Here is a 27,903-nt window from a genome sequence, read left to right on the forward strand (position 1 = left end):
CTGTGTCTATGTGTCAGCCCTGTGATGACCTGGCGACTTGTCCAGGGTGTACCCCGCCTTTCGCCCGTAGTCAGCTGGGATAGGCTCCAGCTTGCCTGCGACCCTGTAGAAGGATAAAGCGGCTAGAGATAATGAGATGAGATGAGTATCAAGTCTTGTCTTGTGTTAAATACTAGATGTGAGTGCTGTTAGGGCCCTACAGCTCACGATGGGTTTGTGAATACTTGGTGCTGAAAAATTGGTCTCATCGCCACCAATCGTGCAATGTACGGCCAATGTTCTCCAAGCTTCAAGAGTTGTTTTTTGGTGTGTCTCCGCCTTGTGAGTGGCCAAAAAACATCAAGGAAAATTTCAATGCATGCATCGAAATTTGGTGGCGATGTTTTCATCAGCAAACTAAGCAGCAAATACTTGCAGATGGGTTTGGGAATATTTCCAGAAGTTCAGGGAATCTTTGCCAAGCCTTTTGAGATGTATTTGTCTCAAGTCCATGTCCCCCATGCTCACAGGAGCCTCAGCGACTCAGCATAGCCAAAAAGTGCATTTACGTTCGGGGATCCTTCGGAGCGTGTTGTGCACGTGCTTGGGACCCAGTCATTATGGGAAACACCTGATGCTGATTTGAGCGCAATCAGCATGCACAGAAAAGGACATCGTTTTTATCGAGACCTTGCAAGTATTCTGTCAGGTATACAGTGGTGGAAGGATGTAAGTGCAGGAATAGTGTTTAGTAGCAGGCGTGATTAGTTACAAAAACAAAACGTGAGGCAAGGTCAGAATAACAAAATACAAACAAAACCAAAAGCAGAGTCATAAACATGGCTAGAAACAAACGTGACTATGATGATGATAATACTTCGCAAAGCCTCTGTGTCCTTATATGCATGTGCTGATTGCACTCAAATCAGCATCAGGTGTTTCCCATAATGACTGGGTTCTGTGAGCGAGCGAGACCACTCGAGTGCGCGAAGGTGTGACAGTCAAGTGTTCGCCTGCTGTGTGACCGCAACTTTTAGCTCGCCTGTACATCGCCATGCATCGCCACCAAAATGCCTCATTTTCATCAATAACCCATTGCGAGCTGTAGTGTGACCGTGGCTTTATATTCTGTCAGTAATGCTCAGGACGATGTGGCATATAGACTGTTTGACAGACTGTACAGACTGCTAATGTATTACAATGAGCGCATTTATGTAGATTGGTATTATAGCTGTATTACTGTCAGAGTTGCCATTATAGCAATTAATCAACCAATCAGGGGTGGGTTTCCCAAAAGCATCATAGCACAAAATCATCGTTAAATAGTAGAACAAACATCACAATTAACATTCTCTCTCTGAGTTAAGATGCTCTTAGTGTTAAGAGGCTTTTGGGAAACCCACCCCAGAATGGTCAGAATGGAGTTAAAGGATCCGTTCATTTCTGTAAATATATAGCTATGCATAGCTAACACAGGCGGCACGGTGGTGTAGTGGTTAGCGCTGTCGCCTCACAGCAAGAAGGTCCGGGTTTGAGCCCAGTGGCTGGTGAGGGCCTTTCTGTGTGGAGTTTGCATGTTCTGCCCGTGTCCGCGTGGGTTTCCTCCGGGTGCTCCGGTTTCCCCCACAGTCCAAAAACATGCAGGTTAGGTTAACTGGTGACTCTAAATTGAGCGTAGGTGTGAATGTGAGTGTGAATGGTTGTCTGTGTCTATGTGTCAGCCCTGTGATGACCTGGCGACTTGTCCAGGGTGTACCCCGCCTTTCGCCCGTAGTCAGCTGGGATAGGCTCCAGCTTGCCTGCGACCCTGTAGAAGGATAAAGCGGCTAGAGATAATGAGATGAGATGAGTATCAAGTCTTGTCTTGTGTTAAATACTAGATGTGAGTGCTGTTAGGGCCCTACAGCTCACGATGGGTTTGTGAATACTTGGTGCTGAAAAATTGGTCTCATCGCCACCAATCGTGCAATGTACGGCCAATGTTCTCCAAGCTTCAAGAGTTGTTTTTTGGTGTGTCTCCGCCTTGTGAGTGGCCAAAAAACATCAAGGAAAATTTCAATGCATGCATCGAAATTTGGTGGCGATGTTTTCATCAGCAAACTAAGCAGCAAATACTTGCAGATGGGTTTGGGAATATTTCCAGAAGTTCAGGGAATCTTTGCCAAGCCTTTTGAGATGTATTTGTCTCAAGTCCATGTCCCCCATGCTCACAGGAGCCTCAGCGACTCAGCATAGCCAAAAAGTGCATTTACATTCGGGGATCCTTCGGAGCGTGTTGTGCACGTGCTTGGGACCCAGTCATTATGGGAAACACCTGATGCTGATTTGAGCGCAATCAGCATGCACAGAAAAGGACATCGTTTTTATCGAGACCTTGCAAGTATTCTGTCAGGTATACAGTGGTGGAAGGATGTAAGTGCAGGAATAGTGTTTAGTAGCAGGCGTGATTAGTTACAAAAACAAAACGTGAGGCAAGGTCAGAATAACAAAATACAAACAAAACCAAAAGCAGAGTCATAAACATGGCTAGAAACAAACGTGACTATGATGATGATAATACTTCGCAAAGCCTCTGTGTCCTTATATGCATGTGCTGATTGCACTCAAATCAGCATCAGGTGTTTCCCATAATGACTGGGTTCTGTGAGCGAGCGAGACCACTCGAGTGCGCGAAGGTGTGACAGTCAAGTGTTCGCCTGCTGTGTGACCGCAACTTTTAGCTCGCCTGTACATCGCCATGCATCGCCACCAAAATGCCTCATTTTCATCAATAACCCATTGCGAGCTGTAGTGTGACCGTGGCTTTATATTCTGTCAGTAATGCTCAGGACGATGTGGCATATAGACTGTTTGACAGACTGTACAGACTGCTAATGTATTACAATGAGCGCATTTATTTAGATTGGTATTATAGCTGTATTACTGTCAGAGTTGCCATTATAGCAATTAATCAACCAATCAGGGGTGGGTTTCCCAAAAGCATCATAGCACAAAGATCATCATTAAATAGTAGAACAAACATCACAATTAACATTCTCTCTCTGAGTTAAGATGCTCTTAGTGTTAAGAGGCTTTTGGGAAACCCACCCCAGAATGGAGTTAAAGGATCCGTTCATTTCTGTAAATATATAGCTATGCATAGCTAACACAGGCGGCACGGTGGTGTAGTGGTTAGCGCTGTCGCCTCACAGCAAGAAGGTCCGGGTTCGAGCCCCGTGGCCAGCAAGGGCCTTTCTGTGCGGAGTTTGCATGTTCTCCCCGTGTCCGCGTGGGTTTCCTCCGGGTGCTCTGGTTTCCCCCACAGTCCAAAGACATGCAGGTTAGGTTAACTGGTGACTCTAAATTGAGCGTAGGTGTGAATGTGAGTGTGAATGGTTGTCTGTGTCTATGTGTCAGCCCTGTGATGACCTGGCGACTTGTCCAGGGTGTACCCCGCCTTTCGCCCGTAGTCAGCTGGGATAGGCTCCAGCTTGCCTGCGACCCTGTAGAAGGATAAAGCGGCTACAGATAATGAGATGAGATAGCTAACACAGAGTGTCTTTCTGTCGGTGACACGGGACTCCTTTCCTCTCCTGTGATTATGTCTCTGGTGATTGAACATGTGGTTGTGAAAAAAAAAGGACAGCATTTAACCTCATCACACAGCCATCAGGACTATCACTATTGAATAATTAATAAAGGAAAAAGTGTTTAAAGCTCCGGGGCCGCTCTTTATCCTAGGGTGACCTTGGAGTTTGGCCAGCGCAGGACAAGGTGTCTAGTTATCAATAAATTAGAGGGGAAAGACCCAGAAGAAATGTCGATGTGGTGGTTGAAAATGTTTCATCATGCCAGGCGTGTGGCTGAAGGCGAGAATCGGGGCTCGTTTGGCATATCGATTCAACCGCAAAACACTTAAGATGGATCGTGTGGCAATTAATCAGATTGTCATCCAGCATCACCTCGGAGAGAAAACGTACGATCGGGTGATTAATAGTTATCGAGTATTAAATCAATTGCTGTCAGTATCGTGTCCTGAGTGTACAGAGTGCCTTGAAGTACAGTTCACTGAATTTATGAACAATGTGATAGATTTATCGCTGCTGTCAAACATACTGTAATATAAACACAGTGTAGGTTCAATTCCCAAGATGGATTTTGAGTTGGTGCATGAACTCGTCCCTGATTTATTTCAATATTTAAATATGTACTCCTGTTTCTTGCAGTGAATCTTCTCGACACCTCGACAATATCAGGAGACTGGGGCTGGATGACGTATCCATCACATGGGGTAAGACCACGGCGTTCACTTACACACGTTCAGCCTGTCGAGATGCTCAGAAAGGTCTCACTTTCTTTTGTTTTTTCCTGTAATGAAGTGGCAGGTTTTCATGTTTGGATTCTCAGGCAAATATTTTGGCAAAAATTAAAAGGAATAACTGTTCTGTTGGGTTACAGTGATGGGAGACTGCAGAAATATTGGCACCCTCTATTAAAATGATAGATAGATATATAGATAAACACAAAAATGATATATTAACTTTAAACCTATAGAGATGTTGTACAGCTGCATTATTATTATTATTATTATTATTATTATTATAAATGATATTTAAATCACGCTTATGATTAATATACGGATGTTCTTTACAATGTACAATGTATAATTTTTAATCAAAGACCAAAAGACAGCAATTTTTTTATTCATTCAATAGTATTATATATATATATATATATATATATATATATATATATATATATATATATATATATATATATATATATATATATCATGGGCGATTGCTCTAAGACAACGAGGGAGGCTCATGACGAACATCGTGTAGGATGAATTGCGCTAGGCTTATGTTATAGCCGACCTTATAACATTGCTATTTCAGATCCAGAATCATAGAAATATATGTGCTCAACCCAACTACAGTGCGAAATCATTCCATTATAACTTTCCCCAGTTCGCCTAATGTGCGCGTGAGTTTTTCCCCCTCGTGACAGCGCGATGCAGCCCAGCCTCAGTGGACTTCAATGGCATTTGGGAGCTCTGCGCTTTTCAATCTCAAAATGCAAGACAGTTATTGGACAAATACTGCGAAAACGCCCGCCCACGGACTCCCAGCCTCACAGTGGGAGGGACATGGCAGTTTCCGCGAGGAGACTGGTGATTGGTGAAAGCGGCCGGATATTTTCTTTGATTGACAGCTCGTTTCAACTATAGACAGGCAGTGGTGAATTTCAGTTCAGTCCCATGCGGATTCGCAAGTGCTGTGGTGTATTGTAAGAGATCAGCTTACATTTCGATTTCATTCATTACATACGGTTTCTACCAGCTTTTTTAGTTTGTATATATTTTCATTGTAAATAAAGTGTAAATATAGTGTTGTCAAGTTTGCTATCTTAGTTCCAGAAATTTCGTTTATTTGAGTGACTGAACTTGAACTTGAGGGGGCTAGTCAGCTAGCAAGAAAGCTGCACACGGATGCCAAGCATTGCTGATTTAATTTTGGTGAAGCCATTTGCCAGTCTTCCTTTTGAGGAAAAAATTAAAATTAAAGAGCAGGGTAGACCAATGCCTCAAATTGACTTGGTGAAAAAGGTAGGGAATAATACTCGTTCCTTTCAGCTCTCCTGGTACGAGAAAGTGAATTGGCTAACAGCAAGTGACCCACATCAACAACAGTAAATAGGCTACTTTAGTAATATGTCATGGATGGACCAAAAATATAGAATCTATTTAAAATGTTTATGCTGAGTATATTATATTGGAATATATATTTTTCTGGATATGAATTAAACACAGCTACAATTTGGAAAACATTTTAAACAAAAACGCAGCCGAGAACATTTCACACTACAGACCTGGATTAAAAGTGAAGGGTTATCAAAATTGTCAATAAAACATTTCTCAGTCAAAATAAGTAAAATATAGGGAAAGTGTCATTGAATGAAATGTGTGGCACCCAGCTCTATGTTTGGCTCCCCAAGGTCAGTGCTTGTGCCTATTCCAGAACACTCTGCTGTTACTGCTGAGGTTCCTGACAAAGAGCTGCTTTCAATAATGATCAATTTTTAAACAACATGCCACAATTTTAAAATATAAAATGTTAAAATATACCCCTCCCCCCCAACACCACCATCATGTATATTGGACAGTAGGCTAATGGGCCAAAAGAACCTGTTATTTCACAGTTTGTGACCCTGCCAACAATCAGCCAGATCAGAGGCAAGAGTATGGGCAAAATTGATGTGTTTTTTCTTTTTTTTTTTTAAATCTGGAAATATCGTAACCGACCAGCCTCCCCTGTTTGAAAGACTACCAGCTGCCACTGATATATATATATATATATATATATATATATATATATATATATATCAGTAGCGGCTGGCTTTTGTAAAAGTGAGGGAGGAAGGAATGCTTGGTTGAAGGTCACGGGCCCCAATGCGACCGCACCTGCTGGACCGGCTATAGTTACACGCACGGGTTGAGTTGATAATAGTTGAAAAACCTATCATTTTAACGGGGTGTGTACACTTTTTATAGCTGCTGTACACATTACTTTCAGGTGTTCAACACATCTTTCTCTTTCAAAATTCTCTCAAAATCTTCCGTATTTAATGAAGCAAACCTGGCGGCCATGTTTGTAGCTCAGCCCATGGAAGGGTTTTGCAAGCAAAACATTCACCACGTCCTCTGTTTCCATTACTTTATTCGTAGAATATCTATAACATAGTCAATCCACTTCCACCTCGCCGTTCTCACTCTGACTGCCGAAGTGCCCGAGTCACCGGATCTAGAAGTTAAGTTTGATAAGATAACCCCTCCCCCCAGGCAGCTAAGGCCTCTACTTATTGGTTCATTGCGCAACTAGGGCTGCAGCCTATTGGTTGATATTTTGTAGCACTTGTCAGATCTCTTAGCTAGTCCCACCCTCTTAGAGGAGGATTTTCCTCCTCTCTCTCATTGAAGTCTATGTTAACCACGAGCCGCCAGTGCCGGAGACTGTTTGAATCGGAGTGAATGGGAGCCGAAGGGAGGAAGATCCTCCGTGCAGTAATTTCTAATAGCGAGCGATAGGGGGTGCTAATGTAATTTCACCCAGAGAAACGAATATAATGTACATGTCGTATTTGGCAGTAAAATAGTAATATTCAAGGACAGCAATTCATTAAATTGGTCAAGACAATTTCAACTTTTTATTCTTAGAATTTTTAAGGAGGATCTTCCTCCCTCTCCTCACTGGAGAAGCCACCTGTGATATATATATATATATATATATCAGTATTGTAGTTGAGTCACCAAACCTCAACTCCAAGTTCAGTCTCGAATCCCCAGTGTTCAAATCCGAATCATTACAGAAAATTTCGAGTCAAGTCCGAGTCGAGTCCGAGAACAAGACTCCATCCTCACCATGTGACGGTGGCTGTTGCTGCCTTTATGTGAAAGCGTCTCTGCTACTGTGTTGGACTAACGTTACTGCTTGACTGCCCTATTTTAGTTAATCGGCTACAAATAAAAAGCTTCTTCATCGCTCAGCAAGCCCTGCCCACTATCAACAGAGCAAATTACATGAGAGAGGGTTAACACTAGCTAGTTCATCGCTCAGCAAGCAAGCCCCGCCCACTATCAACAGATCAATGAACTTAGCATGTCACTTCCTTCTCTGGGTGGAGTCTTACCAAATGACGATTGAAGTTCGAGGTTGTCCCCGTCATCTCCTCAATAGTTCTTCTACATATGGAACACATACTGTAGCAGTGCATTTTTTCCCACTGCCCGAGAAGTCTGTAGAAGCAAAGCGGACAATCCTAGCAGCGTTCTCTCCAGGCATTTTAGCACCATTAACGTTAGTTTGTTCCTGAACATGACGTATGAGCAGGTGAATGTGCATTCTCTTGCATGAAATTAGCATAAAAATTAATGTAGATACAAATATAAGCATCTTATACCAAATTATTATGGCATATTACAAACAATAAAGAAAAAATACGAGTCCTCGTCTGCAATTTACGAGGCCGAATGCAGTTAATGCATGAGTCCGAGTCATCAGTGCTCAAGTCCAAGTCGAGTCACGAGTCCTTAAAATTAGGGCACGAGTCGGACTCGAGTACTACAAGCCTGATATATATGATTACTGAGCAACATCTTATTTCACATATCTCATCTCTTCATCTCTAGCCGCTTTAAACCGGAGCACCCGGAGGAAACCCACATGGACAACATGCAAACTCCACACAGAAAGGCCCTCGCTGGCCGCTGGGCTCGAACCCAGAACCTTCTTGCTGTGACGCGACGGTGTTAACCACTACACCACCGTGTCACCAAGTCCTTGTAAAAATCCTCATCAGTCATCAGTGCTCAAGTCCAAGTCGAGTCACGAGTCCTTAAAATTAGGGCACGAGTCGGACTCGAGTACTACAAGCCTGATATATATGATTACTGAGCAACATCTTATTTCACATATCTCATCTCATCTCTTCATCTCTAGCCGCTTTATCCTGTTCTACAGGGTCGCAGGCGAGCTGGAGCCTATCCCAGCTGACTACGGGCGAAAGGCGGGGTACACCCTGGACAAGTCGCCAGGTCATCACAGGGCTGACACATAGACACAGACAACCATTCACACTCACATTCACACCTACGCTCAATTTAGAGTCACCAGTTAACCTAACCTGCATGTCTTTGGACTGTGGGGGAAACCGGAGCACCCGGAGGAAACCCACGCGGACACGGGGAGAACATGCAAACTCCGCACAGAAAGGCCCTCGCCGGCCACGGGGCTCGAACCCGGACCTTCTTGCTGTGAGGCGACAGCGCTAACCACTACACCACCGTGCCGCCCTATTTCACATATACAGTGTTAACCTTCATCCTACCAAGTGGGGTCCATCTGGACCCCGCACCTATATGTTTGTTTGCCATTTTAAAAATATATGACATACTGCCTCACCGTTTTATGAATTTGTCAGAATTTATGTTTTAATTAAAACACTAAAGCACCGGAAGATCAGCTTTTTGCATTGTGAAGGTATAATTAATTTGTTACTGGGGTCCAACCGGACCCCAGAGTAAAGTTTATCTGTCTTTCATTTTATAATTGAATAGCACACTGAAAGTTAACTTCTTTTATTTCTTTTATGTTCCATAATGAAACTACCAAGGCATTCCTTCTTGGGGTCCGTGTGGACCCCACTGCTGCAATAAGCACAGGCTGCAAAACAAAAGCCCTAAATTATTTTACAATTACTTTTTTGTTTTAAATTCTGTAAGAAAAGACCTAAGTTGTAATCCAGAATGTTTTACAGCTGCATGAGCTGCAAAAATCATGTATATAATGCCAATTTTTTTTGTGGCGCTATAATTTGCTAAATGTATGCTAGTTATTGCAATATTATTGCAATGTGATTACATTTATAATACATCATTGATATTCAGCCATAGTGGATTTTGTTCTTCAATAAAGTTATGTCTGTTTGCTGCATTGAATTGGTTCTTACTGCATTGATTTCAAGGTATTCCCTCCTGGGGTCCATACGGACCCCGCCTGGTAGTTTGTGTATGTAAAATTGGCTGGTAGGATGAAGGTTAAGTGTGTTCTTTATGCCTTGGGCCCTTTAGTGTATTACTGTTATTAATACAAGATGTTCTGAACAAAACTTATCTGGTGATTTTGTCTTTATAAGCTTTAATTTTAAAGAAAAGTACTGGGGTCCAAACGGACCCCACATGGTAAGATTAAGGTGTAAAATAGCATGGTAGGATGAGGGTTAAATTTCTTGTAGTTTTTAGTAGTTTGGGGGGAAATTAAAACAGTGCGTGTAATAATTATTTTCCCCTGGTGTATTCTTTTCAAGGGTGCCAATAATTTTGTTGTTCACAGGATACAGAATCTGATTTTAAAGTGGCGTGGCTTTATTAGTGAATCTGCTTGAGTAGCAAAGTTTCTTTCTTCCCTCCCCCCCCTCCCTCACACACACACACACACACACACACACACACTTTGCCTCCTCACACAGCCTCACTTGTCACTTTGACATGCTATTCAGCGGCTCACAGCTCACACAGGAGGAAACTGATAGACAGACACCATGAGAGACAGAGAGAGAGAGAGAGCAGGCAGAGATACAGGCAGACAAACCGTGTGACAGACTGAATGACAGATAGACAGACAGAGATAGAGACAGACAGATATCCAGAGAGACACAGAGAGAAAGATAGATAGAGATACAGACAGAGAGAAACAGTGATAAAGACAGAGATAGAGAGAGAGAGGTGGGGGAAAAAGAGAAAATAGAGACAGAGAAATTCAGGGAGAGAAATACAGTGATGAAAGAGAGACAGAGACAGAGAGAGATGTAGACAGACAGGGAGAGAGAGACAGACAGATACAGAGAGAGATAACGACAGATCTCTATAAGATTTTATTTCAGTTTGTAATGTCTCAGTTAGTACAGTAGCTGTATGACAGGATGGGATGAAACTTATAATATTTTGTGCATCGTACAGTAAACAGGAAGTGCAGGTCGGAATTAAAGTTGTGAGAGGGGAGGTGAAGAAACGTCGGATAGGACTGGTTTGAGCTAATCGTTTGGATTTGTAGCTTCTTTACTGCGTCGCACTGAATTTACATGGAATTGAGAAACTCTGAAGAAACTCTTGCTGAAATCGCAGCTCTGTGTCGTGTGTGTGTGTGTGTGTGTGTGTGTGTGTGTGTGTGTGTGTGTGTGTGTGTGTGTGTTGAAAATGATGCTCACTTGTCCCTCTGTCGCTCACTGGTGTGAATGTACAGTGAGCTGCAGCGCTCCCGGATCAATAGTGCAAATAATATAAATTTATTTTCACTCGGAAGGAAGAAGGAACAGCAGCCCACTGAATTTTTTCAACACCATTTTGTTTTTCTATCCAAGCAGACAGACGTCTCAGCCTTCGCCGTGTCCGTGTCACTTGTTTCCCTGGCGGTACTAAACTAAAGCGTCCTTCCATCTTGTTCACGGCCTCCATTACGGCGAGCTCGAGTTACAAAAGGTTTTGCAACCTGGACACTTTCCTCCACATCCAGCTGTCTCTTTCACGGATCCAACACCACTTCCATTACCTTCACATTTCCCCTCTGAATGCTGCGTGATTTTACAACCGACCGCGCAGCGACTCCCAATCCTCCTGACAGCAGGACGAGCCAAAGAGCAGCGAGAGATTACCTGATGGAAATCTTCGCAACACAAAGACAGAATTTTTGATTTTGTGATTTATTTGAATGCTTACTGCTTCTTCGGCAGTAAAGGTGCCCTTGACCGGGTGGCACGTGCCGCAGGTGTCGTGATAAACTGGTGTCATGATCGTATCAATCACAAGCACGTGAGGACGGAAAAGGAAATACAACACCTGAGGCAAATCTGGGGAGCACAATGCAATTTAACACAAGCTCCATGGGACGCTCCGTGTGGGAGAATTTTTCCTGTATGGCAAAAAAAAAAAAAACTGAGTCTTTTTTAAAAAAACTTTTCTATAAAACATATCCGTATTTTTCGATGGGTTTATTAATCAACTGGCAGCCATGTTGGAAAAGGAGGAACAACATTTAATGGTGTAATAAAAGGGGGCAGGGCTTTTTGTGCTGCCGCCCCTAAACTATGGAATCCGCGACCATGTAGTCTTTTATAATTAAGATCGAATTACGATCTTGATTGTTTTTTTTTTGTTTTTATCTTTATCATAATTTTATTGTAGTTTTAGCTTCATTTCTACACTATTGTACATTCTTAGTTTTTAATAAGTAGATATTTAAATAATATCAGGCTGGCTTTTTTTTGTGATCTATCAGATATATTCCATTCACCTAGCATGATACTGAACAAGTCGAAGATGAGTAGCTGAACGCGTCTTTCTCTTTCAAAATTCTCTCAAAACCTTCCTTATTTAACGAAGCAAACCTGGCGGCTATGTTCGTTTACAAATTGCCACAGTCGCTCACTTGCTAGCACGGAAGTATTAGGTCTCCGACATGTGACGACATGTTGTCTTGACACCCATGCAATATCGTAAACCATATTCAACGCTCATCCATTGGGTAGAGTGACGTAATACACGTAGGATAAGCGATATGCTAACAATATTGTATGCTATCAAACCAAATGAATGAAACCCGCTAGAAGGGAATAGAACACGTTTTTATTCCATCGAAAAAGTGTTCTGTATGGATAATAGTGTTTTATAGTTAATTCTGTAATGCGCAGGTGATATTATATTCATGCAGCCTGTGCACTATATTATTATTATTATTATTATTATTATTGGCGGCATGGTGGTGTAGTGGTTAGCGCTGTCGCCTCACAGCAAGAAGGTCCTGGGTTCGAGCCCCGGGGCCGGCAAGGGCCTTTCTGTGCGGAGTTTGCATGTTCTCCCCGTGTCCGCGTGGGTTTCCTCCGGGTGCTCCGGTTTCCCCCACAGTCCAAAGACATGCAGGTTAGGTTAACTGGTGACTCTAAATTGAGCGTAGGTGTGAATGTGAGTGTGAATGGTTGTCTGTGTCTATGTGTCAGCCCTGTGATGACCTGGCGACTTGTCCAGGGTGTACCCCGCCTTTCGCCCGTAGTCAGCTGGGATAGGCTCCAGCTTGCCTGCGACCCTGTAGAAGGATAAAGCGGCTAGAGATAATGAGATGAGAATGAGATTATTAAAAACCAGAATAATGGTGTATTGGTACTGAGGTGATTTACATCAAAAAAATTTCTAAAAGCATCCTTAAACTAGAAGGGCACTCAGTAGACTGTATACCTCCACAAGCCACATACTGTATTATAAACATCAAAATCAAATCACTTGAACCTGGCATAATATTAAAGCTGTCCACCAAGTGTCATCCAAATCCATTCACTACTTTTTGAGTTGCGTTGGGAACAGGAAAAAAAAATTCCTGGATCCACATGCATATCTGGATTTGCATCGAATTCTAAACCATCGTTCCTTGGCCCATGGTTCACCTTTCCACCAAATTTCATCAAAATCCGTTCACTACTTTTTGAGTTACTTGTACAAACACACAAACCAACCAACCAACAAACAAACAAACAAACAAACAAACAAAAAGACAAACGGAGGCAAAAACATAACCTCATCCAACAAAGCTGGTGGACGTAAAAAGCTTTTTTTATACTTCTACTACACATGTACAACTGTGTAACATATTGGTGTAATATATTTTCTGGTTCGGCAGATGATTGGCTTTTTGTGGAGAGGGGCGGGGCATGTGCATACAACCACCATTTTTGGTCTTATGGACTTTTCCCATAGATTTCTACTGAGGGTTCTTAAAGTGGGGAGTCTCCACCCTTATAATGTCTTTGAAAAACCTTTGAAAAAAGAAGCCTTTATTTATCACACATACACTCGAGCACAGACTTAAGCACACAACGAAATGTTTCCTCTGCATTTAACCCATCTGAAGCAGTGAACACACACATGTGCACACACAAGTAAGCAATGAGCACACACACATACCCAGAGCAGTAGGCAGCTACCGGTATGCTCCAGCACCCAGGGAGCAGTAGGGGGTTAGGTGCCTTGCTCAAGGGCACTTCAACCCAACCTTCAGCCCAAGGCCGTCCCATGTTAACCTAACCTGCATGTCTTTGGACTGTGGGGGAAACCGGAGCACCCGGAGGAAACCCACGCGGACACGGGGAGAACATGCAAACTCCACACAGAAAGGCCCTCATCGGCCGCTGGGCTCGAACCCAGAACCTTCTTGCTGTGACGTGACGGTGTTAACCACTACACCACCATGTCACCAAGTCCTTGTAAAAATCCTCAAAAAAAAAAAAAAAAAACTTGAGCACGGACAACAGAGTCTTCACTCAAATATATTTGATAATTATTATACATACATAACTAGTATAAAAATATTTTCTGCATCTCAACCATGTCTACAGCACTTCAGCGATCTGTTCTGCGACTCCACTTTTGGAGCTTGCATCTACAAACAAACAAACAAAAACCCTGCAGCCCAAAACACATGGCATGTTTGGTTCACTTCCTGTATTTGGGTCCATTCTGGACTGAATCACGTTCTCGCTGCAAATGAGCCACACTGGACTCATTTGGATCTGGACTCATGGCACCTCACTGAGACGACCTCAGACCTGACTGATCTCAGTGACTGCTAAGTTCTAACGATCCACACACACCAGGTTCAAACCAGGCAGATTGCGTATAGTATGTAAAAGTGCCCTAAGAGTGTAAAAGTAAAGATCAAATATGAATGAATGCTTCTGAAAAAAAGAATGAAGAGATCATTTCGCTTTCCTTGATTTCTGGAGTGATCAGCTTCATTTACAGAAATATTTACTGAAGCACCGCTTGGACCACTTTTAAGGTATTAGACACATGAAGTGTGTGTTTTAGCAGCACAGGAAGGAACGAGCCGGGGCTGTCAGAGGGCAAACGCTGTCATCCACCCCCAAGCAGCTGATAAGAGACCTCCAAAGAGATTAGTGTCACAGCGTCTGGACCTCCCTGTTCCTCGGGCCGTCACATTGATCAGATTTCATTCCATTTATGGCAGAAACACATAAACAACCTGGTGCTGGCAGTATGGCACACACACACACACAACAGACACCTGACAGCAACGAGCAGAAAGGAAGAAATCAAAGTGAAAGCTCCGGAAGACGGATTAAAATTGGATTCAAATGGCACCTTGAGTGTGAAATCCAGGACGCTCTGTCATGTAAGAGTGGGCTTATCGAAGAGTGTGCTGTGGATTTGAGGTCGAGAAGATTGAGTGAACGGTGAAGAAGACATGAGTGTTCCTCTTGTTCATTTCTCCACTACGTAACTATCGAATCGAATCATGGCTAGAGTTCATAAGGCTACGTTAACCCTTCATACACCCTACATAAACGGTTATAAGGCCTTCTCCAAACAGACATCAAGCTGTCATAAAGGCTTTTTTTTCATTGTCATGATTAATGTTGTTGACTTTTGTTGACATAAGGTTGTTATAACACTTGTGCTGACGTAAGGCAAAATGTCATCACTTGTCCATGTGCACATCTAGCAGGTCAGAGTTACGTAACGGTCTTGATGTGTGAAATGAATAGCTCTGTCGTTAATCTCTCACAGATCTCTCACAGGACTTTATAAACATTGTATAAGAAGTAAACTTGAGCACGTTGCGTTGCCGTTAAGTACTAGCCCTGAAGTACTTTTAAGTGGAATGTTCATAGGGCTACATGACGTTTTCATGTATGTTCAGCCAGGGAAGTGTCATAACAACCTTCCGTCAAGAGAAATCTATGTCACCTGCCTCAGGTGACTTTTATAACTGAAATAAGACGTACTGAAATAAATTCTGCATATGTCAGGTTTATGTCATTTATCTTAAGAAGCTTACAGTGTTTTGCAAAAGTATTCATCCCCCTTGGTGTTTGTCCTGTTTTGTCACATTAGAAGCTGGTATTAAAATGGATTTTGGGGGGATTAGGACCATTTGATTTACACAACATGCCTACAACTTTAAAGATACAAATTGTTTATTTATTGTGACATAAACAATAATTAAGATTTAAAAAAAAAAAGAAATCTGGAGTGTGCATAGGTATCCCCCCCCCCCCCCCCCCCAAAGTCAATACTTTGTAGAGCCACCTTTTGCTGCAATTACAGCTGCAAGTCTCTTGGGGTATGTCTCTATTAGCTTAGCACATCTAGCCACTGGGACTTTTGCCCATTGCCTCCCGTTTTTCCCGGGAAATCCCTTATTTTGACTTATTTCCCGCTGTCTTCCCGTTTTTTAATTTTCCCGAAAATATCCCGTATTTTCACAATATAAAAAAGTCGGTAGGTCCAGAATTCATGACGCGCCTCTGACAGGAGTTTACAGCAGGAAGTCGGGCCATGAATTCACGTCCCCGCCCTCTCAGGCATCAGTAATTACATAACTACGTCCGGAGGCAAGGCTGAACAAGTGATTAGGTCCAGTGTTGCCAGATTGGGCGGTTTCCCGCCCAAGTTGGGCGGTTTCAAGTGCATTTTGGCGGGTTTTGAACATATTTTGGGCTGGAAAACGTCAGCAGTATCTGGCAACACTAATTAGGTCTGAGGTGAAGATGGCGATGCTAATAGCTGAGAAAAACATTAGCCTCTCTTTCTTTGATGATTTCAACAAGTGCGTGGCTGGAATGTTCCCAGACTCTTCCATCGCAAAGAAATTTTCCATGGGGAAAACGAAAGCCTCCCAAATAATCAAAGGTAAACTACACATGTTTACATTAAGTATGTCCTGGCTAAGACCTCATAAATAGCCTAGTGTAAACTAATTGGTGTATTAACTGTTTTATCCACTCATTGTCTATTTTATTTTCTATCTGAAACTTACCCATTTTAAATCACTCTTGGTTTAATATTTTATATTACTCTTTATTACTCTATCTATCTATCTATCTATCTATCTATCTATCTATCTATCTATCTATCTATCTATCTATCTATCTATCTATCTATCTATCTATCTATCTAGTGTTCCGAGGCCATGATTATGGTAAAACCATAATAAATTGCAATGGAATTGAATTTATTGACTGGTTATATAATGACCTTTCTTATTTTAACATAAGATACGTATTTTAGCCCTTAATTTGGGAAATAACTGGTACCACTGAAAGCAAATAAAAATAAATGTATAGTTTATTCACAAATGCACTCTATAAACCATAAGCATATTGAGTTTGGGTCTTGGCTATCACCAACATGCACCAGAGTACAGGAAATCACAAATACTAGATAGAAAATTGCCCCCCATTCAACTACACACCCACTTTTGGTGAAGGGTATGACTTTCCGAAATTTTCCCTTATTTTGAGTTAAAAATCTGGGAAATATCCCTTTTTTTCAAACCTCAAAGTTGACAGGTATGAACTGGTCCGACTCCTTCAAGTTAGATGGGTTGCGTTGGTGTACAGCAATCTTCAAGTTATGCCACAGATTCTCAATTGGATTGAGGTCTGGGCTTTGATGAAGTCATTCCAAGACATTTAAATGTCTCCCTTTAAACCACTCTAGTGTAGCTTTAACAGTATGTTTAGGGTCATTGTCCTGCTGGAATGTGAACCTTCGTCCCAGTCTCAAATAGATTTTTTTCTAGAATTGCCCTGTATTTCATGCCATCCATCTTTCCTTCAGTCCTGACCAGCTTTCCTGTCCCTGCAGATGAAAAATATCCCCACAGCATGATGCTGCAACCACCATGCTTCACTGTAGGAATGGTGTTCTCAGGGTGTTGGGCTTGCACCACACATGGCATTTCCCATGATTCAAGTCAAGTTTATTTGTATAGGGCTTTTAACAATAAACATCGTCGCAAAGCAGCTTTACACAATTTGAACGACTTAAAACATGAGCTAATTTTATCCCTAATCTATCCCCAATGAGCAAGCCTGTGGTGACGGTGGCAAGGAAAAACTCCCTCAGATGACATGAGGAAGAAACCTCGAGAGGAACCAGACTCAAAAGGGAACCCATCCTCATTTGGGCAACAACAGACAGCATGACTATAACATTAACAGTTTTAACATGAAGTCAGTTTCGTTGATGTTATAAACTCTTCACTGATGGAAACTTGAGTGCAAAACTGTTCATGACAACTGCAGTCCTAAAGTTAGCAAGTCAACTGTAGTCCTCAGCCATAAAAGCATTACTGTAAGAGTCCAGAGCGTCCTCCAGGTGTGACTTTGAACTGTCCACATGGGACCGTCCTCCACAGGAGCGATGCGATGAGGCTCCAGCCAGACACAGGGCACCAGGATGGATCAGGCAGGTTCGAGGAGCAGAAGAGGTCAGCATCTCGATCCCAGGACCAACATGATGGCCAAAAAGATCAATTTTAGTCTCATTTGGCCAGAGAATTTTCTTCCATGTGTTTGGGGAGTCCGCCACATACTATTGGGCAAACTCCAAACATGTTTTCTTATTATTTTCTTTAAGCAATGACTTTTTTCTGGCCACTCTTCCATAAAGCCCCGCCCACTCTGTGGAGTGTATGGCTTAAAGTGGTCCTATGGACAGATCCTCCCATCTCTGCTGTGGATCTTTGCAGCTCCTTCAGTGTTATCTTTGGTGTCTTTGTTGCATCTCTGATCCTTGCCTGGTCTGTGAGTGTTGGTGGGCGAGGCCTTCTCTTGTCAGGTTTGTAGTGGTGACATATTCTTTCCATTTTGCTATAATGGATTTAATGGTGCTCTGTGGGATATTCAAAGTTTGGGATAATTTTTATAACCCAACCCTGATCTATACTTCTTCATAACTTTGTCTCTGACCTGTTTGGAGGCTCCTTGGTTTTCATGTTGCTTGCTTAGTAGTGTTGCAGAGTCAGGGTCCTTCCAGAACAGGTTGATTTATACAGACATCATGTGACAGATCATGTGACACTTTGACTGCACACAGGTGGATCTTAATCAACTAATTATGTGACTTATGAAGTGAATTGTTTGGACCAGCTCTTATTTAGGGCTTTCATATGAAAGGTGTTACAAGAGAGGTTATCAAAAAGCCCAACACCGAATATCCGTAACATAAAATATAAAGGACACAGAATTTGTTATCTCACGGTCCCTTTGTGCCTCGCGTTAGGCAAGCGCCGGTCAGCAGGTCCCATTGCCCCGACCGTCGAACTGTTCACAGCCTTTAAATGTCCTCTGAAGTAGCAGTGGTGTTTCCAGAGGCATCCGTGAAGGGAAAAGTCCGAAAAGCATAATCCAACGCGAGGGAAAAATATCCGAAAAAAAAGTCTCTGAACTGAGGGCACCGAGAGCTGTCCAGCTGTGTCAAGCGCATCCGAGAGTGTGCTGCCGCAACGTCTCGGCCTGAAGTTGTTCACGTGAACTTTTTAATTGACATCAGCCAGGCACTGCGTGGCACCTGCAGCTCGCTGGAATGTCTCCCTCATGAACTTTATCCAAGAGCAAAATCGAGTGGGGTGTAACATAATGATTATCAGAAATGTCCATCTTGCACAAGTAATCATAGAATAACAGAAAATAACCCCAATAAAATATAGAAATGCTCTTAACATCCAAACACAGGATATTTACATATTGCAATGGAAATAAATAACTGAATAAATAATAAAAATGAAAAAAAAAAACACTTGTACATCACAAAGGGGGTGAATACTTATGCACACTCCAGATTTCTGTTTTTTCATCTTAATTATTGTTTGTGTCACAGTAAATAAAAAACAACATGCACCTTTAAAGTGGTCGGCATGCTGTGTAAATCAAATGGTGCTAACTCTCCAAAAATCCATTTTCATTCCAGCGTGCAATGCGACAAAACAGGACAAACACCAAGGGGGGATGAATACTTTTGCAAGGCACTCTATAAACGTGAATAAAATTCTCAGCAAAACTAAATGGTGGGACACACAAACCGACGGTTGTAAAAACCTGTGTCTGTGAGTCTATTGTTGTGGATCTTCACTTTCCTCCTGGACATCCTGAATTATTTATGTGCCTTCATGAACTCACAACGAGGAGGATCTTTTCTGTCCAGTTGGAGAGCGAGAGAGTGCCGGCACCTTGGCAATGCCCTGGGCGCCCAGCTCCACTCGCTGCCAGCTGCCACTCCTGACAGCCCGCGGTGGACAACTTCATTATTTTCCCATCTGCCTCCTGTTTTTCCGTGACAAGTTCATTTTCAGCTCTTCTCCTTTCTCGCCAATCGATAGAGCTGATAAGACAGGCGCGTGGAGCAGTGACAAATGGGCTCCAAGACTGAGATGATATGGATGTCATCATCCCTTGTCATGGCATTTTGTCATATTGTCAGACTTTCCCGTGCCCTTTTGTACCCCTCGGATCATGTGTAATGCTTGAAGATGTAACTTGCGTCCAAAGCTGATTCTCAGAACCCAGGTTGGGGATCGCATCCAGTAGTATAATAATGAACTTTATGACACAGACACAAGTGTGTTTTACTGGGAAATACGCCACTCGTGTTTTTCATCCGCGCTCCATCCAGGACATAGAGAATCAAAACTGTGGCATAAATCTCTATCTGTCACTCGTGATGAAATCGATGAATTGTTCTGATAAATTTGGAGACTTTTTGTTTGTGAATGTGTCGATATAATAAAAAGAAAATCACATGTTGGCTTGAAGATATGAAGTTTATCTTCTCGTGTTGAAAAACTCGCATTTTTCATACATCATGGATCTGAGTGACATAATACTGTGTTTCCTAATATTTCACTCCGATGATGTCACTCCCAGTGTTTTCCTGCTGACTTGTCAAAATGTCGAACTGTTTCAAAATTAAAATTCTTTTGATTAACTTGCGTATTTTTTAATTTTGTGGATGTGTCCATATAATATAAGGAACATTACATGGTGGTGTGAAGATATGAAGTTTATCTTCTCATGTTGAAAAATATTTACATGTACAGTGGGGCAAAAAAGTATTTAGTCAGCCACCAATTGTGCAAGTTCTCCCACTTAAAAAGATGAGAGAGGCCTGTAATTTTCATCATAGGTACACTTCAACTATGAGAGACAGAATGGGGGGAAAGAATCCAGGAAATCACATTGTAGGATTTTTAATGAATTAATTGGTAAATTCCTTGGTAAAATAAGTATTTGGTCACCTACAAACAAGCAAGATTTCTGGCTTTCACAGACCTGTAACTTCTTCTTTAAGAGGCTCCTCTGTCCTCCACTCGTTACCTGTATTAATGGCACCTGTTTGAACTCGTTATCAGTATAAAAGACACCTGTCCACAACCTCAAACAGTCACACTCCAAACTCCACTATGGCCAAGACCAAAGAGCTGTCAAAGGACACCAGAAACAAACTTGTAGACCTGCACCAGGCTGGGAAGACTGAATCTGCAATAGCTAAGCAGCTTGGTGTGAAGAAATCAACTGTGGGAGCAATTATTAGAAAATGGAAGACATACAAGACCACTGATAATCTCCCTCGATCTGGGGCTCCACGCAAGATCTCACCCCGTGAGGTCAAAATGATTACAAGAACGGTGAACAAAAATCCCAGAACCACACGGGGGACCTAGTGAATGACCTGCAGAGAGCTGGGACCAAAGTAACAAAGGCTACCATCAATAACACACTACGCCGCCAGGGACTCAAATCCTGTAGTGCCAGACGTGTCCCCCTGCTTAAGCCAGTACATGTCCAGGCCCATCTGAAGTTTCCTAGAGAGCATTTGGATGATCCAGAAGAGGATGTCATATGGTCAGATGAAACCAAAATAGAACTTTTGGGTAAAAACTCAACTTGTCGTGTTTGGAGGAGAAAGAATGCTGAGTTGCATCTAAAGAACACCATACCTACTGTGAAGCATGGGGGTGGAAACATCATGCTTTGGGGCTGTTTTTCTGCAAAGGGACCAGGACAACTGATCCGTGTAAAGGAAAGAATGAATGGGGCCATGTATCGTGAGATTTTGAGTGAAAACCTCCTTCCATCAGCAAGGGCATTGAAGATGAAACGTGGCTGGGTCTTTCAGCATGACAATGATCCCAAACACACTGCCCGGGCAACGAAGGAGTGGCTTCGTAAGAAGCATTTCAAGGTCCTGGAGTAGCCTAGCCAGTCTCCAGATCTCAACCCCATAGAAAATCTTTGGAGGGAGTTGAAAGTCCGTGTTGCCCAGCGACAGCCCCAAAACATCACTGCTCTAGAGGAGATCTGCATGGAGGAATGGGCCAAAATACCAGCAACAGTGTGTGAAAACCTTGTGAAGACTTACAGAAAATGTTTGACCTCTGTCATTGCCAACAAAGGGTATATAACAAAGTATTGAGATGAACTTTTGTTATTGACCAAATACTTATTTTCCACCATAATTTGCAAATAAATTCTTTAAAAATCAGACAATGTGATTTTCTGGATTTTTTTTCTCTTTTTGTCTCTCATAGTTGAAGTGTACCTATGATGAAAATTACAGGCCTCTCTCATCTTTTTAAGTGGGAGAACTTGCACAATTGGTGACTGACTGACTAAATACTTTTTTGCCCCACTGTATATTTAATATATACTTTCACCACTCAAAGATAAACTTCATATCTTCGTGCAACCATGTAATATCCTCGATATATATTTAACAGTTATTCCACAAAACCGATTCATACATAAGCTGATAGCCGATGAGACCATGTACGACGAGATTGAGTGGAATAACTGTTTTATTCTATCCACATTCACTGAATTTTGAGAAACGGAGCATTTTTATTTTTATTTTTTGCAAATTCGATCAATAAAAACTTTATACAAAACATCCGACAAAATCATTTCCGCTTAGAATGTAAACAAACCGGCGAAATGACAGGAGCAATTTGTGAAAAATGCGATAATAATAATTGTTGAAAAATAAAAAAAAAGATACGTTCTTACCATCAAATACTTTCATTCCATATTTTGTTGCTTTTTTATTTTTGGTGGTTTTGTTTTCGAGTAGAGTTTTTATTTCGTCCTCAGTTGATTCAGCAACACGCGCCGCCATTTTGTTTTTCTCTACTCACAGTATATGAGATGATAGCCTAGTAGTATAGTCGCCAATCAATGTGCACGATTGCTCATATCCAGCGAATGTGGATAGAATAATTCCTGATATTTCACTCCGATGACGTCACTCCCAGTGTTTTCCCGCTGACGTGTCAAAATGGTGAGCTGGTTCAAAATTAAAATTCTTTTGATTAACTTGCATTTTTTTTTTTTTGTGGATGTGTCTATATAATATAAAGAACATTACACAGTGGTGTGAAGATATGAAGTTTTTCTCGTGTTGAAAATATTTTCACTCGTTTGCTTCACTCACTCATGATATATACATCCACCACTCGAAGATAAACTTCATCTCTTTGTGCAACCATGTAATATCCTTTCTCTATATATTATTGAATTTTACTTCAAAAAAGTTTACACAAATGGACACAGATTGATAATCCTAACTAATCCTACACAACAAGTAGCGACAACAAGGAAATGCCCATACTGTATAAGGGAGAAACAATTATATATAATATTCTATCAGATATAGTATTCAAATATATAACTAGAAGTTAATAAGACAATAATAATACATAAAAATGCAGTATAATGACTTTCCTAGTGTATATCATTACAGCGTTATCTCTGATTATTACAAAGTGCTGATACTGGAGACTCCTTCCATAAATCTTAAAAAAATATCTCCTCACAGAAAACTTCATATCAACAGTTATACATGTTTCTTTGTAATGTTTTCAATATTAAGTTTATACTGTACAGAACATCCCTATGAATGAGCGGTTACTATAGAAACGATAATGTGTTTGAATGAACTCATTAACATGGATGGAGTAAATCTGCGATTTGTAACGGCACGACTGGAAATGGAAAATGAAGCATCTTCTGACCAATCAGAAGAAATAAATGATTGATTGATTGATTGATTGATTGATTTTTGTTAGCTGTGATAATTCAATATTTTTGTAACAAGTACTTTGAAGATCAAACTTCAATAAAAGGAGTAAAAAGTGTGAGTTGTGTGTTTGGCTTTTTTAATCACTCACAGTTCAAGGGTCCTTGGATGGATTCTATACTTGAGTTACCATCTGTTCCGAGTTCTCCCAGTGTCCGCATGGATTACCGCTGGGTTCTCCAATTACTTACTTCGTACTTCCCAGAAACATGCTGCAATGTGAACTAGCGAAGAAAAATCACCCCTGAGTGTATGTGAATGTGTGTGTGCACGGTGCACTATCTTGAACTGGCATTCCATCCTCTCTCACACTCAGTGGATCCACCAACGATAAAGAACAAGAATGAACCCGGTCCAATTATATGTGCTAAGAAAGGTGTTCTAGTTGAGAGTAAGGTTCAGAGAACTTTTAAGGGTTCCTCCAGAGAGAAAACCTGAGAACCCTTAAAGCTACACTGCCTTTCAGATTTTTCAACTGTAGGTCATGAAAAGAATTTTCCCCAACACCTAATTATTTTTGTTTAGTGGACCGAAAGCTACTGAATTCGAATCACAGACTTCCAATTTTATTATTTTTAAAAATAGAACAATTAACGAATTTAGCACCACGTGGCCCTAAATTCTCCACTGTTTTTTCCTGCTTCACCATGACCCAATACAAGGTACTACATGGTACATCACGAGAGGTCCGTAAAGTCCAAATACATGCCTTAAAATTGTTGTAAAGATTTCAAGTTAAAAGATATACAGTATTCACTTGGTCCCACACCAGCAACAAAGACAAGCACTATTTGGTACCTTTATTTCCGAGAGCGCAAATATACCATATCCTGATTTATATCCACATCTGTTAAGCCTTGATAACTGCTGCGTACAACCGCTTCTTTCTTCCTCCTTGGCTAATTACGAAGCAAGCACTGGAGGAACGAGGCACGCACTTATCTCCCTGAAACAGCCTCGTCTTAGCGAGTAGTCAGAGGTCGTCACTTTCTCTCCAACACTTAACTCTGGTCCTGCTCGAGTAAATATTTGTGATTAGTAACTTCAGCGGTGGAGTGAAGAAGAGAGATGATGTTCGACGAATGTCACTCACAGCGTCAGGAATCAGCTGCTGTTCTGTTTGATGAGGGCTCGTTAAACTGCAATTCGAGTGGATAATTATTTGTACATGAGCCGCTCCAAGTAGGGGACCAATTTGGTCATGGTTAAGATGTGAGTTATGTTCAGTGTTACAGAATTTCCCCAAAGCTAAACTTGTAAAATACAACCCCGATTCCAAAAAAGTTGGGACAAAGTCCAAATTGTAAATAAAAATGGAATGCAATGATGTGGAAGTTTCAAAATTCCATATTTTATTCAGAATAGAACATAGATGGCATATCAAATGTTTAAACTGAAAAAATGTATCATTTAAAGAGAAAAATTAGGTGATTTTAAATTTCATAACAAAAACACATCTCAAAAAAGTTGGGACAAGGCCATGTTTCCCACTGTGAGACATCCCCTTTTCTCTTTACAACAGTCTGTAAACGTCTGGGGACTGAGGAGACAAGTTGCTCAAGTTTAGGGATAGGAATGTTAACCCATTCTTGTCTAATGTAGGATTCTAGTTGCTCAACTGTCTTAGGTCTTTTTTTTGTCGTATCTTCCGTTTTATGATGCGCCAAATGTTTTCTATGGGTGAAAGATCTGGACTGCAGGCTGGCCAGTTCAGTACCCGGACCCTTCTTCACGCAGCCATGATGCTGTAATTGATGCAGTATGTGGTTTGGCATTGTCATGTTGGAAAATGCAAGGTCTTCCCTGAAAGAGACGTCGTCTGGATGGGAGCATATGTTGCTCTAGAACCTGGATATACCTTTCAGCATTGATGGTGTCTTTCCAGATGTGTAAGCTGCCCATGCCACACGCACTAATGCAACCCCATACCATCAGAGATGCAGGCTTCTGAACTGAGCGCTGATAACAACTTGGGTCGTCCTTCTCCTCTTTAGTCCGAATGACACGGCGTCCCTGATTTCCATAAAGAACTTCAAATTTTGATTCGTCTGACCACAGAACAGTTTTCCACTTTGCCACAGTCCATTTTAAATGAGCCTTGGCCCAGAGAAGACGTCTGCACTTCTGGATCATGTTTAGATACGGCTTCTTCTTTGAACTATAGAGTTTTAGCTGGCAACGGCGGATGGCACGGTGAATTGTGTTCACAGATAATGTTCTCTGGAAATATTCCTGAGCCCATTTTGTGATTTCCAATACAGAAGCATGCCTGCACAGCAAATTCCTCAGTGTTGAATTAACACTTTCAGAGTTAATTTGTGTCCAATTGGACCTATATAAACACAGTAGGGTGTTAATTCAACACTGGGGATTTTGCTGTGTGTATGTGATGCAGTGCCGTCTAAGGGCCCGAAGATCACGGGCACCCAGTATGGTTTTCCGGCCTTGACCCTTACGCACAGAGATTCTTCCAGATTCTCTGAATCTTTTGATGATATTATGCACTGTAGATGATGATATGTTCAAACTCTTTGCAATTTTACACTGTCGAACTCCTTTCTGATATTGCTCCACTATTTGTCGGTGCAGAATTAGGGGGATTGGTGATCCTCTTCCCATCTTTACTTCTGAGAGCCGCTGCCACTCCAAGATGCTCTTTTTATACCCAGTCATGTTAATGACCTATTGCCAATTGACCTAATGAGTTGCAATTTGGTCCTCCAGCTGTTCCTTTTTTGTACCTTTAACTTTTCCAGCCTCTTATTGCGCCGTCCCAACTTTTTTGAGATGCGTTGCTGTCATGAAATTTCAAATGAGCCAATATTTGGCATGAAATTTCAAAATGTCTCACTTTCGACATTTGATATGTTGGCTATGTTCTATTGTGAATACAATATCAGTTTTTGAGATTTGTAAATTATTGCATTCCGTTTTTATTCATAATTTGTACTTTGTCCCAACTTTTTTGGAATCGGGGTTGTAAATTATATTCCAGAGTAACGTGATTTAGAGGTTGACTAAAGTCCCTGCAGTGGATAGTAAGGTGAGGATGGATAGTGAGGAGACTCCTTTGGGGTTCCTCTCCCATCCATCTCCCAGCTCTATACAGTATGAAGCACATGATCCACCATGCCAACAGCATAGTGCAGGACAAGTCCCACCCATCACATGCATTGTTCTTCCTCTTGCCATCTGGCAGAAGGTACCAGACTGAACCGTCAATTCCAGATACTGCAACAGCTTCTTCCTCCAGGCAATCAGAGTCCTCGACTCACTGTCACACCCAAACAGTCCAAACTGAAACTCATCATTTCTCATCCATTTGCACGCACACATATGCACAATGTTCACTTTGCACTCGTCTTGTCTTGTTATTTATGTTATTTATTGTAGTTAGATAGCGATATGTTTAAACAGCTAAATGTCTACTTAGATACCTATACAGTGGTGCTTGAAAGTTTGTGAACCCTTTAGAATTTTCTATATTTCTGCATAAATATGACCTAAAACATCATCAGATTTTCACACAAGTCCTAAAAGTAGATAAAGAGAACCCAGTTAAACAAATGAGACAAAAATATTATACTTGGTCATTTATTTATTGAGGAAAATGATCCAGTATTACATATCTGTGAGTGGCAAAAGTATGTGAACCTTTGCTTTCAGTATCTGGTGTGACCCCCTTGTGCAGCAATAACTGCAACTAAACGTTTGCGGTAACTGTTGATCAGTCCTGCACATCGGCTTGGAGGAATTTTAGCCCGTTCCTCCGTACAGAACAGCTTCAACTCTGGGATGTTGGTGGGTTTCCTCACATGAACTGCTCGCTTCAGGTCCTTCCACAACATTTCCATTGGATTAAGGTCAGGACTTTGACTTGGCCATTCCAAAACATTAACTTTATTCTTCTTTAACCATTCTTTGGTAGAACGACTTGTGTGCTTAGGGTCGTTGTCTTGCTGCATGACCCACCTTCTCTTGAGATTCAGTTCAGGGACAGATGTCCTGACATTTTCCTTTAGAATTCACTGGTATAATTCAGAACTCATTGTTCCATCAGTGATGGCAAGCCGTCCTGGCCCAGATGCAGCAGAACAGGCCCAAACCATGATACTACCGCCACCATGTTTCACAGATGGGATAAGGTTCTTATGCTGGAATGCAGTGTTTTCCTTTCTCCAAACATAACGCTTCTCATTTAAACCAAAAAGTTCTATTTTGGTCTCATCCATCCACAAAACATTTTTCCAGTAGCCTTCTGGCTTGTCCACATGATCTTTAGCAAACTGCAGATGAGCAGCAATGTTCTTTTTGGAGAGCAGTGGCTTTCTCCTTGCAACCCTGCCATGCACACCATTGTTGTTCAGTGTTCTCCTGATGCTGGACTCATGAACAATAACATTAGCCAATGTGAGAGAGGCTGTCAGCTGCTTAGAAGTTACCCTGGGGTCCTTTGTGACCTTGCC

At 41.7% G+C, this 27,903-nt stretch overlaps 1 protein-coding gene across 1 annotated transcript in view; it reads left to right on the forward strand.

The window, feature by feature from the left end:
* Window positions 1–4,188: 4,188 nt before the first annotated feature.
* The window catches only part of epha8 (eph receptor A8), a 112,510-nt gene continuing 88,795 nt past the window's right edge, over window positions 4,189–27,903 (forward strand). The window contains exon 1 of the mRNA XM_060910470.1: window positions 4,189–4,249. Coding sequence (XP_060766453.1) covers window positions 4,229–4,249 — 21 coding nt within the window. The 5' untranslated portion in view covers window positions 4,189–4,228. The remainder of the gene's footprint in view (window positions 4,250–27,903) is intronic.

This window comes from Neoarius graeffei, chromosome 26 (assembly GCF_027579695.1).
Source record: "Neoarius graeffei isolate fNeoGra1 chromosome 26, fNeoGra1.pri, whole genome shotgun sequence".
In the NCBI taxonomy this organism is placed as follows: domain Eukaryota; kingdom Metazoa; phylum Chordata; class Actinopteri; order Siluriformes; family Ariidae; genus Neoarius; species Neoarius graeffei.